The sequence below is a fragment of the Marmota marmota genome, unplaced genomic scaffold (assembly GCF_001458135.2).
Source record: "Marmota marmota marmota unplaced genomic scaffold, marMar, whole genome shotgun sequence".
In the NCBI taxonomy this organism is placed as follows: domain Eukaryota; kingdom Metazoa; phylum Chordata; class Mammalia; order Rodentia; family Sciuridae; genus Marmota; species Marmota marmota.
The window spans coordinates 11,133,009-11,145,698 of NW_025999977.1; the positions used below are offsets into that span (position 1 = coordinate 11,133,009).

A 12,690-nucleotide genomic window follows, 5' to 3' on the forward strand; every position below is an offset into this window, starting at 1 on the left:
AAAAAAAAAAAAAAAAAAAAAAAAAAAAAAAGCCTTCCAACAAAGAAAAGCCCAGGACCAAATGGATTCTCAGCCCAAGTTCTACTAGACCATTAAGAAGAATTAATACCAGGGCTGGGGATGTGGCTCAAGTAATAGTGTGCTCACCTGGCATGCGCGGGGCTCTGGGTTCGATCCTCAACACCACATAAAAAATAAAGATATTGTGTGTCCACCTAAAACTAAAAAATAAATATTTTTAAAAAAAGAATACCAATCCTCCTCAAATTATTCCATGAAATAGAAAAGGAGGGAACACTGCCAAACTTATTTTACGAAGCCAGTATCACTCTGTTACCAAAAGAGACAAGAACATGTCAAGGAAAGAAAACTTCAGACCAATATCCTTGATAAATATAGATGTAAAAATTCTTAATAAAATATTGGAAAACCACCTACAAAAACACACTAAAGAGATAGTGTACTATGATCAAGTGGGTTTCAAGTACAGATGTAATTCACCACATAAATAGGCTTAAGGACAAGAATCATATTATTATCTCAATAGATGTAAAAAGAAAAAAGCATTTGACCAAGTATAGCACCCATTTATGTTTAAAACACTGTAAAAACTAGGGGTAGAAGGAACTTACTTCAACATTGTGAAGGCTGTATATGACAAACCTAAAGCATCGTTACTCTAGGAAAAAACTGAAAGCATTTCCTCTAAAAACAGGAACAAGACAAGGATGCCCACTTTCAACATAGTCCTTGAAACTATATACAGAGCAATCAGGCAAGAAAAGGGGATTAAAGGGATTCAAATAGTTTTCTCCTTCTTTTCAGAAGAGCTTAAGTTATCTGTGTTTACTGTTTACATGATCCTATGTTTAGAAGACCCATAAAACTCTACCAGAAGACTTCTAGAGCTAATAAATTAATTCAGCAGTGTAGCAAGAATAACATTCAATAATAAATCATGTTGCTACACTCCAATGATGAATCTTCTCAAAAGAAATTAGGAAAACAATCCCATTCACAGTAGTCTTTAAAAAACAAACAAACAAATAAATCTGGGAATCAATCTAACAGAAGAGGTGAAGGACCTCTACAGTGAAAACTATAGAACACTAAAGAAAGAAATTGAAGAAGACCTTAGAAGATGGAAAGACCTCCCATGTACTTGGATAGACAGAATGAATATTGTCAAAATGACCATACTACCAAAAGCACTATACAGATTCAATGCAATTCTTATGTTCACAGATCTAGAAAAAGCAGTTATGAAATTTATTTGGAAAAATGAGACTCGCAATAGCCAAAGCAATCCTTAGTAAGAAAAGTCAAGCAGGTGGTATCACAATATTGAACTACAGAGCTATAGTAACAAAAACAGCATAGTCCTGACACCAAAAAAGGCATGAAGATCAATGAAATAGAAGACATAGAGACAAACCCACATACATTACAGTTATCTGATACTTGACAAAAGTGCCAAGATCATATGTTGGAGAAAAGATAGCCTTTTAAACAAATGGTGCTGGGAATATTGATTATCCATATGTAGAAGAATGAAACTAGACCCTTATCACTCACCCTGCACAGAAGTCAACTCAAAGTGGATCAGAGAGTTAGACCAGAAAACTTGCAACTGCTAGAAGAAAATGTAGGCCCAACAATCCAGCATGTCAGCTCAGGAACTGACATCTTTAACAAAACTCCTAAAATACAAGAAGTAAAATTAAAAATCAGTAAGTGAGATGGCATCAAATTAAAAAGCTTCTTCACAACAAAGAAAACAAGCATGAAGAGAGGGCCTACAGAATTGTAAAAAATGTTTGCCACCTGTTCCTCAGAGCATTAATATCCAGGATATACCAAAAAAACCAAAAACCAAAAACCAAAACCCCTCAAAACGTAACACCAAAAAACAGCCCGATCAATAAATGGAAAAGGAACTAAAGAGAAACTTCTCAAAAGAAGAAATACAGTGGTCAACAGATGTATGAATAAGTGTTCAACATTTCTAGCAATTAGAGAAATGCAAATTAAAACTATACTAGGGGCTGTGGTTGTGGCCCAGTGGTAGAGTGCTTGTCCAGCACATGTAAGGCACTGGGTTCGATCCTCTGCACCACATAAAAATAAATAAATAATATAAAGGCATAAAAAATACAATAGCATTATTTTTTAAAGATTTTTTTAAAGATGAACACAATATATTTATTTATTTATCTGCCTATTTATTTATTTATCTTGCCTCATGTGTGTGAGGCAGGCGCTCTACCGCTGAGCTATAACCCCAGCCCCAATAACATTATTTAAAAAATATTTTTAAAAAACTATACTGAGATTTCATCTCACTCTAGTTAGAATGGCAATTATCAAGAATACAAGTAACAATAAATGTTGGTGAGGATGTGGGGGAAAAGTACACTCATACATTATTGGTGAGACTGCAAATTAATGCAATCACTCTGGAAAGCAGTATGGAGATTCCTCAGAAAACAAGGAATGGAACCAATGTATGACCTGACCCAGCTATCCCACTCCTCAGTATATATTAAGAACTTAAAATCAGCATACTATAGTGATGTAGCCACATCAGTGTTTATAGCAGCACAATTAACAATAGCCAAGCTAGGGAGCCAATTTGGTGCCCATCAACAGATGAATAGATAAATTGTGGTATATATACACAATTGAGTATTACTCAGCCATAAAGAAGAATGACTTTATGACATTTGCTGGTAAATGGATGGAACTGGAAACTATCATGCTAAGTGAAATAAGCCAGTCCCCAGAAATCAAAGGTATAATGTTTTCTCTGATATGTGGAAGGTAATCCAAATTAAGGTGGGGAGAATAAAAGAAAAAAGAGAAGAAAGGTCGCTGGAGTAAACAAAGTGGAATGAAGGGGAAGGGAGGAAGGATAGGATAGGGAAAGACAGTAGAATGAATCTGACCTGAATTTCCTATGTACATATATGAATATACCACAGTGAACTTACCATCATGTGTATCTACATACAATAAATTTAAAAATATATATAAAGAGCAGAAAGATGAGTAGAGTAGAGGGAATGGAGCAGGAAAAGGAAAGGAGAACTACTAAGTACTGAATTAGAACAAATTACATTTCGTGCTTTTATAATTATGTCAAAATGAATCTTATGTATAGCTAAAAAGAACCAAAAAATAAATAAATAAATAAATAAATAAATAAATAAATAAATAAAGGATACAGTTCTTCTTCCCCTCCTATTTTCCCTATCTACTCTTCTTAGAAGTCTTGTTCTTCCTCATCTTGTGCTCCCCAAAGTGACTGGAATATTGAGGAATAAATTCAAACTCTCATAACATATTAAAATTGTGCTCTTAGTGTAATAATGTTCCTGTGCATATCCTGTCCCATGCTTACTTTTCCATATTATAGTACATATCCCTCCACCAATAGTAACTAGGACTGTGTTTATCTCTCTGCATCAAGCACAGGGCCTTGCACATTGTAGGTACTCTATAGGTATTTGTTTACTAAATGAATAAAGTTCTCCTAGCCTTCAACCTCTATGTTCAGAGACCTTAAACTTTACCACTTTTTTGACTAAATATCCCAACCTTTCCTAGTCCTTGGTCAAAGATGACTGGTCCTTTCTGTCCCCTTGAGTACAAGTCTGAGTTCCTCTGGCCATGTCTTTGGTGATGCAGTTATTGTTGGGTGGTTAAGAAATGGGTGCCAGATTACCTGTTTCATACTTAACCCTGCCAATGGATCTGCAATTCTTAGAATGATAGGACCTTAAGCATCATGTCTCTGTCTCACCTTCCTCATAAGTAAAATGATGATAATGACCGTGTTAACATGCACAAAGCATTTAGAATAATGCCTTCTCAATGGTAGTATTTGCTACTGGGTTGGTAGCAAATTGGTAGCAACTTATTAAATAATTTATCAGTTCTCTATCTTAAAAAAAAAAAAGCGCCATTTCCCCATCCAGTATTTATGGCTTTTAGTCTACAATGATCTACTTAATTGAAGAATGTATGCTAGTTTTATCATGGTTTCAGCCTAGGTTTCATTATATAATGAATTTTTTAAAGAGTTAAACCTCCCCTTGCCACCTCTTAGAGTTTAATTCTTAAATAAATGTATTTATTTTAAGGAAAGTAAAAAAACATGATAGAAGTTTTACCATAAGCTGGTCACCAGGAAGGTGGTGGGGCCTTCCTTCAAATAGTGCTCTGTGTTTGGCTTTCCCATGGGTTTTTGACCTAGCTCTGCAATTTAATTGTGTGACTTGGGGAAATTACCTGAATTTTTAAAGCTTGGTGTTCTTTTTATTTATTTACTGCTTACTTTATAAAGTTATAAAGATTAAATATAATAATGTGTGCATGATTTTTACCCTGGTGCCTGGCATTTAATAATGATATTAAATGTGCTCAATAAGTGTTGCTTGTTATTATCATTACTATTTTCAACAGAGATTGGGGTTAGAGATGGGATGATAACTATCTAGTACCACTGTTCAGGAGCTTAAATTGGATTTCTACTAGAGGTTGGAAATGAGTGTCTCAGGGTTATTATGTCTCTGATATTTTTTTCTTGATATGCTTTCCAAAGGTTTTAATTTCTCATCCTCTGGAAGAGAAGATGTAGATGTGAGAACATTAGGAAATGGTAAGATTGCATCAGCATCACCTGATTAAAAGTAACTTTTCTATGGTCAGCCTTCCCAAACAGCAGGCTTTCCATAGTCACTTAGTCAGAACCAAAGTGGGCAGAGCTCAGAGCTTCTCCAAGGGGGGAAGCCTTGTGGATTATGGAGCAGCCTTTGTAAATTATATTATATATGTCTTTACAGGAATCATTTCTTCAGGGCCCATCCTTATTTCATACCTGTAGGTTGTAAGGGACTTTTATGTGCATTAAAAAGAAGGTACCTGATTTTTTCTCCCCTAAATTTGATTATTAGTTATTCCACGTAAAAATGCTTCAGAATCAGCAGTAGTTTTCAAAAATGATCATCTTCACTTAAAAAATGATTCTGCTATCTTAGACTTTCCTTTTTTTTTTTTTCATTTTATCTTGTTGAATTAGAAGAAAAATGATGAGTATTAATCCCAAATTTAGATCTGTAGTCCTTTTGTCTCATGGAATCATAGCTTTTGTATTTCCCTAGTGGATTAGGCTGGGAGAGTGAATTTCAACTTGGTATACTTGAGCATTCCTGCATGTGAAAACATTATGCTAGAGTAACCAATTTAAGTAGTGGTTGTTTGAATTTTATTTTGTGATTAACACAGCCTTGTTTGTGGACCTTCGGGAAAGCAGTCATTTTCACATAATGCCTCTGCTGGAGTTTAGCAGCCCTCACCCCCTCAAAAGCCCCTTGATTCTTTTCACACATTCTTTCCCTCCCCCAGATATAGTCATGTCACTAAACTCTCAGTCCTCTAGTACTCAACCTGTTTTTCACACCTCCTAACCCTCTTGCATTAGCCCAAATGTTAACTCCATCAACACGTTTCTGTTTCATGACGGGGTGTGTGCTGCCAGGAAGGCCCTTTGCAATTGAGCTGGTGAATCCTCATAGAGTACATTTCACTTCACAAGAAATTAAGGAACTTCAGCAGGTAAACCACTTAATAACATGGAAATCGTCATGTTTCTGTAACTCTGTAACTGAACTAGAGTTGCTCATTGTTTTTCTTTTTCTGCTACTATAGAAAATTAATAAGTCATCTAACAAAATCCAAGTACGTGACTTGCAGCTTGTTTCAAGGTAAGGGTAGGCTTACTGGAGATGATTTCAAAAGGGAAGTTTTTGTTGTGAATTATATGTCTGAAAAAGGAATTATATCCAGAATATATAATGTACTCTAATTAAAAATGGACAAATGGTTAAGTAGACTTTTCTCCAAGAAGAATATATGAATAGTCAATGAAAAATGAAAAAATGCTCAACATCATTAGTTGTTAGGGAAATGCAAATCAAAACCACAATGAAATCCTACTTTACACTCACTAGATTGACTATTTAAAAAAACAAAACAAAAAACAAAAAAAAAACAAACAAGTGTTGATAAGAATATAGAAAAACTATAGCCTACATTGCTGGTAGAATTGTAAGTGTGCCCACTTTGGAAAATAGTTTGACAGTTTCTCAAAAGATTAAACAGTTACCATATGACCCAGCAATTCTACTACTAGATATCATATATGCAAGAAGAATGAAAACATACATCCACACAATGTACATGAATGTTCACAGTAGCATTTTTTAAAAAGCAAATAAATAGAAATTACCCAAATATCTGTGGATAAACTGTGTGACACAGTATATTCCTCTTAGCCTTATCCATGGAGGGTATGTCCAAGACCCCCAGGGAATGTCTGAAATTGGATAGTTTCAGAACTCTACATATACTTTTTTCCTATACAGATATACCTTTAATAAAATTTAATTTCTACATTAGGCACAATAGAGATTAACAATAACAACTAATAATAAAATGGACAATTATAACTTTATAGTGTAATATAAGTTATTTAAAATGTGAATTGTTTATTTCTGGGATTTTTCCATTTGTTATTTTGAGCCCAAAATTTACCTGAAACTGCGAAAAAGGGAAATCATAGATAAGGGGGGACTACTGTATGTCATATAATGGAATATTATTAAGTAGTAAAAAGGAATGAAAGACTGACACGTGTGAAACATAGCTGCCTTGATAGCACTATGAAGTGAAAGAAGGTAGTCACCAAACACCACATATTGTAGGATTTCATTTTATATGAAAGGTTCAGAATAGGGAACTCTATATGAGACAGAAAATCAATTAATAGTTTCCTAGGGCTGAGGTGGAGGAAGAATAGGAAGTGCCTGCTAATGGGTATGTGATTTCTTTTGGGGGATGATGATTGCATTGTAGAATTAGCAGGTGGTGGTAGCCACACAACTCTGTAAAGATATTAAAAATCATTGAATTTGTACAGTTAATCTAAGGGAATTGTACAGAAATTGTATCTTAATAAAGCTATTTTTAAAAAGAGGAATTTGGGGCAAGGCTTGTGTGTACAATATATATTCAGGCAAACTTTCTTTTATTGTTTTTGTTCAGAGAGGCAATAGGACATATGAAAGAAGGTGAAGAAGAAAAGACTAAGACCTATAGTGCCTTAATATGGACAAATAAAGTAATACAGAAGAAAGACATCGAATTCCTGAATGATATAAAGGTAGTTTAAGTGTTCTGTTCTTTTGTTTTTCTACTGTCTATATACTGTCTGTTGTCTTCTAGTTTATAACCAGAAAGTCATAGAGCATGGGCTTTGAGGTCTGTGAGACCTGGATTCAAATCCTGGCTTTGAATCCACTTACTATCTGAATGACTTGGCACTTCATCTAACCTGTTGGATAGACATTGTTGCTAGCGATTAAGAGCCCTGCTCAGAAGACAGATCTCTTGGGTGAAACCCTGATCTGCATTTCTTAGTGTGATTTTGGACAAGTTACCTAAGCTCATGCTTCAATTTCTTCATCTGTAAAATTAGTTAAATAATTAAATGAATTTAATCATATAAAACTCAGAATTGTACCTAGCATGTAGAAAATGCTCAATAATGCTATTATTTGTATTTGATTACATGAAATAAAAATATCTAACAGAATAATTAAGATTAAGTACATGAGGACTGGGGATATAGCTATATGTGAAGCACATACATTTTGACACAAAACTTCAAGGGCATATCACTAATAGAGGGTCTCCCTGTTCTTTTTAATATTTCTTTCCACCTTCTCCCACCTCTTCCTTGAAGATAATTGGCTTTCAAATGCAAGGAATGAGCACAAATAGACTCAAAGAAGTATATAGTACAGGTGCAGTTGCACACTCCTATAATCCCAGCAACTCAGGTAGCTGAAGTAGGAGGATTGTAAATTCCAGGCCAGCCTGGGAAATACCGAGACCCTGTCTCAAAATAAAAAATAAAATTGACTAGTGATGTAACCCAGTGGTAAAGCACCTGTGGGTTCAATCCCCAGTACCCGCCCCCCCCCAAAAAAAAAATCAGGACATTGTTTAAATGGGCAGTAGTTTGTAACAATATACATGACCTGCTAGAGGAGACTGGTTTAATACTATGGCTTTTTTGTATAATGGACTATTACTCTATTTCTCTCTGGATATAAAAAATTATGTGGTAGATATTTATTAGCATAGGACAATGTTCCTGATAAGTGTTAAGGGGAAAAAAGGTATAAGATAATATGGTACATTGTGATTTGGGCACACACAAATGTGTGTGTTTGTCTATATATGACTACACAGGAAATAAATTATATGGTAAAAGATACCATAAACAGGATTTAAACTTAATCATTAAAAAAAAATAGAAGGAAATAGAAGGAAAGAGCAGCTAAAGAAAAGAGCAACTCCAAATGCCAAGAATCATTTGAAAAGATGCTCTGTCTCCAGGATGAAGTCACAGTAGGACATCACTTTATTCTCATTAAACTAATAGCATGAAACAGTAGGTTGAGGAGAAGAATAGTTGCATATATTGTTAGTGAAAATGTAAAGTATTCAACCTTTTTGGAAAGCAACATGGAAATGACTGTAAAAACTAAAAATACACTGGTTTTCTACCCAGAACATCTTCTACTGACAATCTTTTATAGAAATGAAACTCCAGCACATGAAGATATGTGCATGAGGAAGTTTACTGATTTTTTTCAGAGTGGTAAAATCAGCAATAATAAAACTGAAAGTGGTGGGATAAATTGGAATATTATGTAGCCATTAAAGAACAAAACCAACATGTTTCCATTTAATTTAAGTTAGTGTGTGTGTATACATGCCTAAAAATGTTGGGGAAAAAGATAAAAGTACATCTGGATCTATGACTTGTAGAAGCACCCATGACATTATGGAAAAAAAAAAGTGAAATGCAGAGTAGTGTTTGTAGTGTGAGTGGTTTTATTGAAAACATGTATCATTCACTTACTGAGAGAAGCTGACCCATAAAACAAGAGGATAGGCTTCTGGAATCACCTCTAATGGCCACTCAAATTCTCAGGTTCTATAATTCTGTATCTAAGTCCCTTTGGCTTTTGGCCTTGCTACCTAGGGTCTTTAGGTTAGTAGGTAATATAGACAGATATTTTATTTTTAAGATTGCCAAACAGATTTCTAAACTTTTTTTTTTTTTTTTTTTTTTTTTGGTACTGGGGGATTGAACCCAGTGGTGGTGTGTTTTTTAAACCACTGAGCCATATTCCCAGCCATTTTTCTTTTTTGAGGCAGGGTCTCACTAAGTTGCTTAGACTGGCTTTAAATTTGTAATACAGCCAGCCGTGGTGGCACACGCCTATAATCCCAGCGGCTCAGGAGGCTAAGGCAGGAGGATTGCGAGTTCAGAGCCAGCCTCAGCAAAAATAAGATGCTAAGCAACTCAATGAGACCTTGTCTCTAAATAAAATAGGGCTGGAGATGTGGCTTAATGGTCAAGTGCCCTTGTTCAATCCCCAGTACTCAAAAACAAAACAAACAAAAAACCTTGTTAATACTCCTGCCTCAGCCTTCCAAGTCACTGGGATTATTGGTGTGCACCATCATGCTCAGTTCTAAACTTTTGTATTCCTTCACATGTATACAAGTCATTCAGAATGCTGTGGGAAAAATAAATTCATTTAAAAAGATAGATTCAGGGCCGGCATGCACAAGACCCTGGGGATTCATAGTGTGGGGCAATCTAGCTAAATCAGAAATAATGCTGACAGTGATTTTATAGGTCCAGATTAAGTGGTGAAAGATTTTATTTTAATCGTCTATCACCCAAGTAGACTGATGTGACTACTATTCCTATTGGCATAAAAATAATAAGCACTGAGTGCTTCCTCATTCTGAGAAAAGTCACATCAGATTTACTACTTTTCCCTTCTTTTTATTTTGACTTATTTATTTAAAATTTTTTTTTTTTTAAGTGCCGGGAATCAAACCCAGGGCTTGCTAGGCAAGTGCTCTAGCTACATCCAGTGCACTGAGCTACATCCCCTGCCTGTGTCCCTTCCTCCCCTTTTATTTATTTATTTGAATATTTTCTTGTAGTTGGACACAATACCTTCATTATTTACTTATTTATTTATTTTATGTGGTGCTGAGGATCGAACGTAGCGCCTGGCAAGTGTTAGGCAAGTGCTCTACTGCTGAGCCACAACCCCAGCCCTGTGTCCCTTTCTAAAGGGCAACTTATAAGAAAAAAAGTGTGTGTTTCTGAAAATTCAGTAGCATTGGATAATGGTGTGCAACATTAGAATAAGTGAAGTGTTTTCCTTTTGTCAACTGAAAACAGACCAAAAGAGACACTTGAGCGTGTGTTAACATGAATGTTATGTTGGAAGAGTGGTGGGTCTACCAGCTCTGTTGGTTGTTTCAATTGTCTGGCTCATGGCCAAAGTAGTGGGAGTGACTGGAAAGTTAAAGGAAGTAGAGGAGAAGAGCACTCATTAGATAGTTGCTGATTTAAAGGCTAGATGTTTCTGTCTCTGAAGCAGAGGCTCTATCTTTATAGACTTGTTAACATTTCAGCCTTATCCTTTACTTGTTTGGTCTTTTGACTAGAGAAAAGTCAAACTTTATGGAAATATTTCATCAGAACAAAAATCTTATGAAAGCAAAGAATTATAGAATCTTAAAATGCACAGTGTTAGGAGGGACCATTGACTCACTGCTCTGATAGAAGCGCTCACACCCTTTAAATGTGGTCTTTGTCAGAACTTGCTTGCTTTTTCTTGGTAGAAAACTTGATAGAGAGGACGCCAGGCAGGAACCTTTCTTTTTTTAGCAGGGCTTCAGGCCCACACTAATCATGTAAATTTGGAGCAGTTGTTCCAACAAGATAACTCAGAGAATGTTTTTCTGAACCTACATTTTCATTTATTCCAATATCTACTTTTTTTGAGTGGGGTGGTACTGAGGATTAAACTCAGGGGACTCAACCACTAAGCCACATCCCCATCCCTATTTTGTATTTTATTTAGAGACAGGTCTTACTGAGTTTCTTAGTGCCTCACCATTGCTGAGGCTGGCTTTGAACTCATGATCCTCCTGTCTCAGCCTCCCAAGCCACTGGGATTATAGGCATGTGCCACCATGCCTGGCTCAAATATCTGCTTTTAAAACTTGGAATTAGTTGGGGGAAGGGGGCTTCAAGATGGCAGGCTAGAGGGAGTCTGCATTCTATGTCACTCTGTGACCTGGGATTCAAGTGGTGGGAATACTATTTCTCTGCAAGTGATTAGAGGACCCCCAACAGCTGCTCCTGCAAGGAATCACAGCTGCTGTGCTGTGCAGGTCTCTAGGCCTCAGTGTCAGTGCAGTACTCCCAGTCACTTGCCCACGCAGGACCTGTGGCTGCTATGCCCAAGCAGGACCACTGGCATCAGCATCCCTGCGAATCCCAGCTACTGCTCCCACATAGGACACCCGGCTGCTACCCAGATGCAGGACCTCTAGCCGCTACTCCCATGTGGATCCCCGTCTATCAACGTGGGGCTCCCCTAGTCGCCTCTATCTTGGGACACTGCAGCCACTACCATAGTACCCTATATGCAGTAGCCTCCACCTGGGGATACTGCACAGGGTCTGGAGACAGGTGCCAACCACAACACTGCATGCCACAGAACTGCATTTCTGAATAGCTGCCCAATGCTACCACCCAGTACTACCCAACTCGACACCCCATCACTGAAAGCAGCCGCCTCCATCTTGGGACACCTTTGTTACCATTTTAGTTGGGGCTACTCCCAGCTTGGAACACCTGCTGGGGCTTAAAAGCAATATCAAAGTACTTATAGTCGCCAGTTTCCCTCTCCCTGGCAGCCACTGTCCCGGCACAGTGCTTGCGGATATGCAGCTGGTCCTGAACTGCCTGATACAAAACAGCTCTCTGCAGCCAGTGTGCAGTCCCCAGAGAACAGCCCACAAGACCTCTGGAGAGAGAGGTTCCTGATTGGGAAGAACAAAGGGAGCGGGTGAGTGAGATACAGTTTAGAGACTAAATTAAAGACCAGGAATTGTGAGGTCTACAGGTGATATAAGGAGGTAAGACTGGATGCTCACATCACACGAGTGGGCCCCAAAGGAGATCCTTGGGGTGCAATCTCCCATTGGGTTAGGTAAGTGCAATACCCCACCTCCAGGAACTCCGCTCCCAAGACCATCCCACCCTAATAAACTTCACCATCCTGAGGGTGGAGATACCAGCAAACAACAGACAACCCCAGCTATTGGATGAGAAGGGAAGCAGGAAAGATACTGATCTCCAACAAAATCAATCCTTGTATCTTCCTTTGAGATTTTTTTCCTCTTTTCTTTTTTTTTTTTTTTTTAATAATATTGTTTTAGTTTGTTTTTGAGAGAGAGAGAGAGAGAGAGAATATCTTTTTTTTTTTTTTTTTGTAGATGGACACAACACAATGCCTTTATTTTTATGTGGTGCTGAGAATTGAACCCAGGTCGCGCCCATGCTAGGCGAGCGCTCTACTGCTGAGCCACAATCCCAGCCTCTCTTTTCTTGCTCTCTCTTCTCCTGTCCTCACATCCCCAACACTTGTGAAACCAAGTGCTTTTCATGAATTAGGCTACTGAGGACTGGGATGTCTGAATAATATATTACATATGTGTTGTATATTCTTTTATCTC

General features: G+C 37.1%; 1 protein-coding gene across 12 annotated transcripts in view; it reads left to right on the forward strand.

Moving 5' to 3' along the window:
- Positions 1–12,690, forward strand: part of Pus10 (pseudouridine synthase 10) — an 88,349-nt gene that overhangs the window by 61,672 nt on the left and 13,987 nt on the right. For 11 of the 12 annotated variants that reach the window (XM_048804275.1, XM_048804279.1, XM_048804278.1 and 8 more), the window contains 4 exons: positions 4,604–4,660; positions 5,483–5,616; positions 5,710–5,765; positions 7,105–7,222. In XM_048804275.1, the coding sequence (XP_048660232.1) occupies positions 4,604–4,660; positions 5,483–5,616; positions 5,710–5,765; positions 7,105–7,222 (365 nt within the window). The remainder of the gene's footprint in view (positions 1–4,603; positions 4,661–5,482; positions 5,617–5,709; positions 5,766–7,104; positions 7,223–12,690) is intronic. The other variant, XM_015479637.2, reaches the window with a different exon arrangement.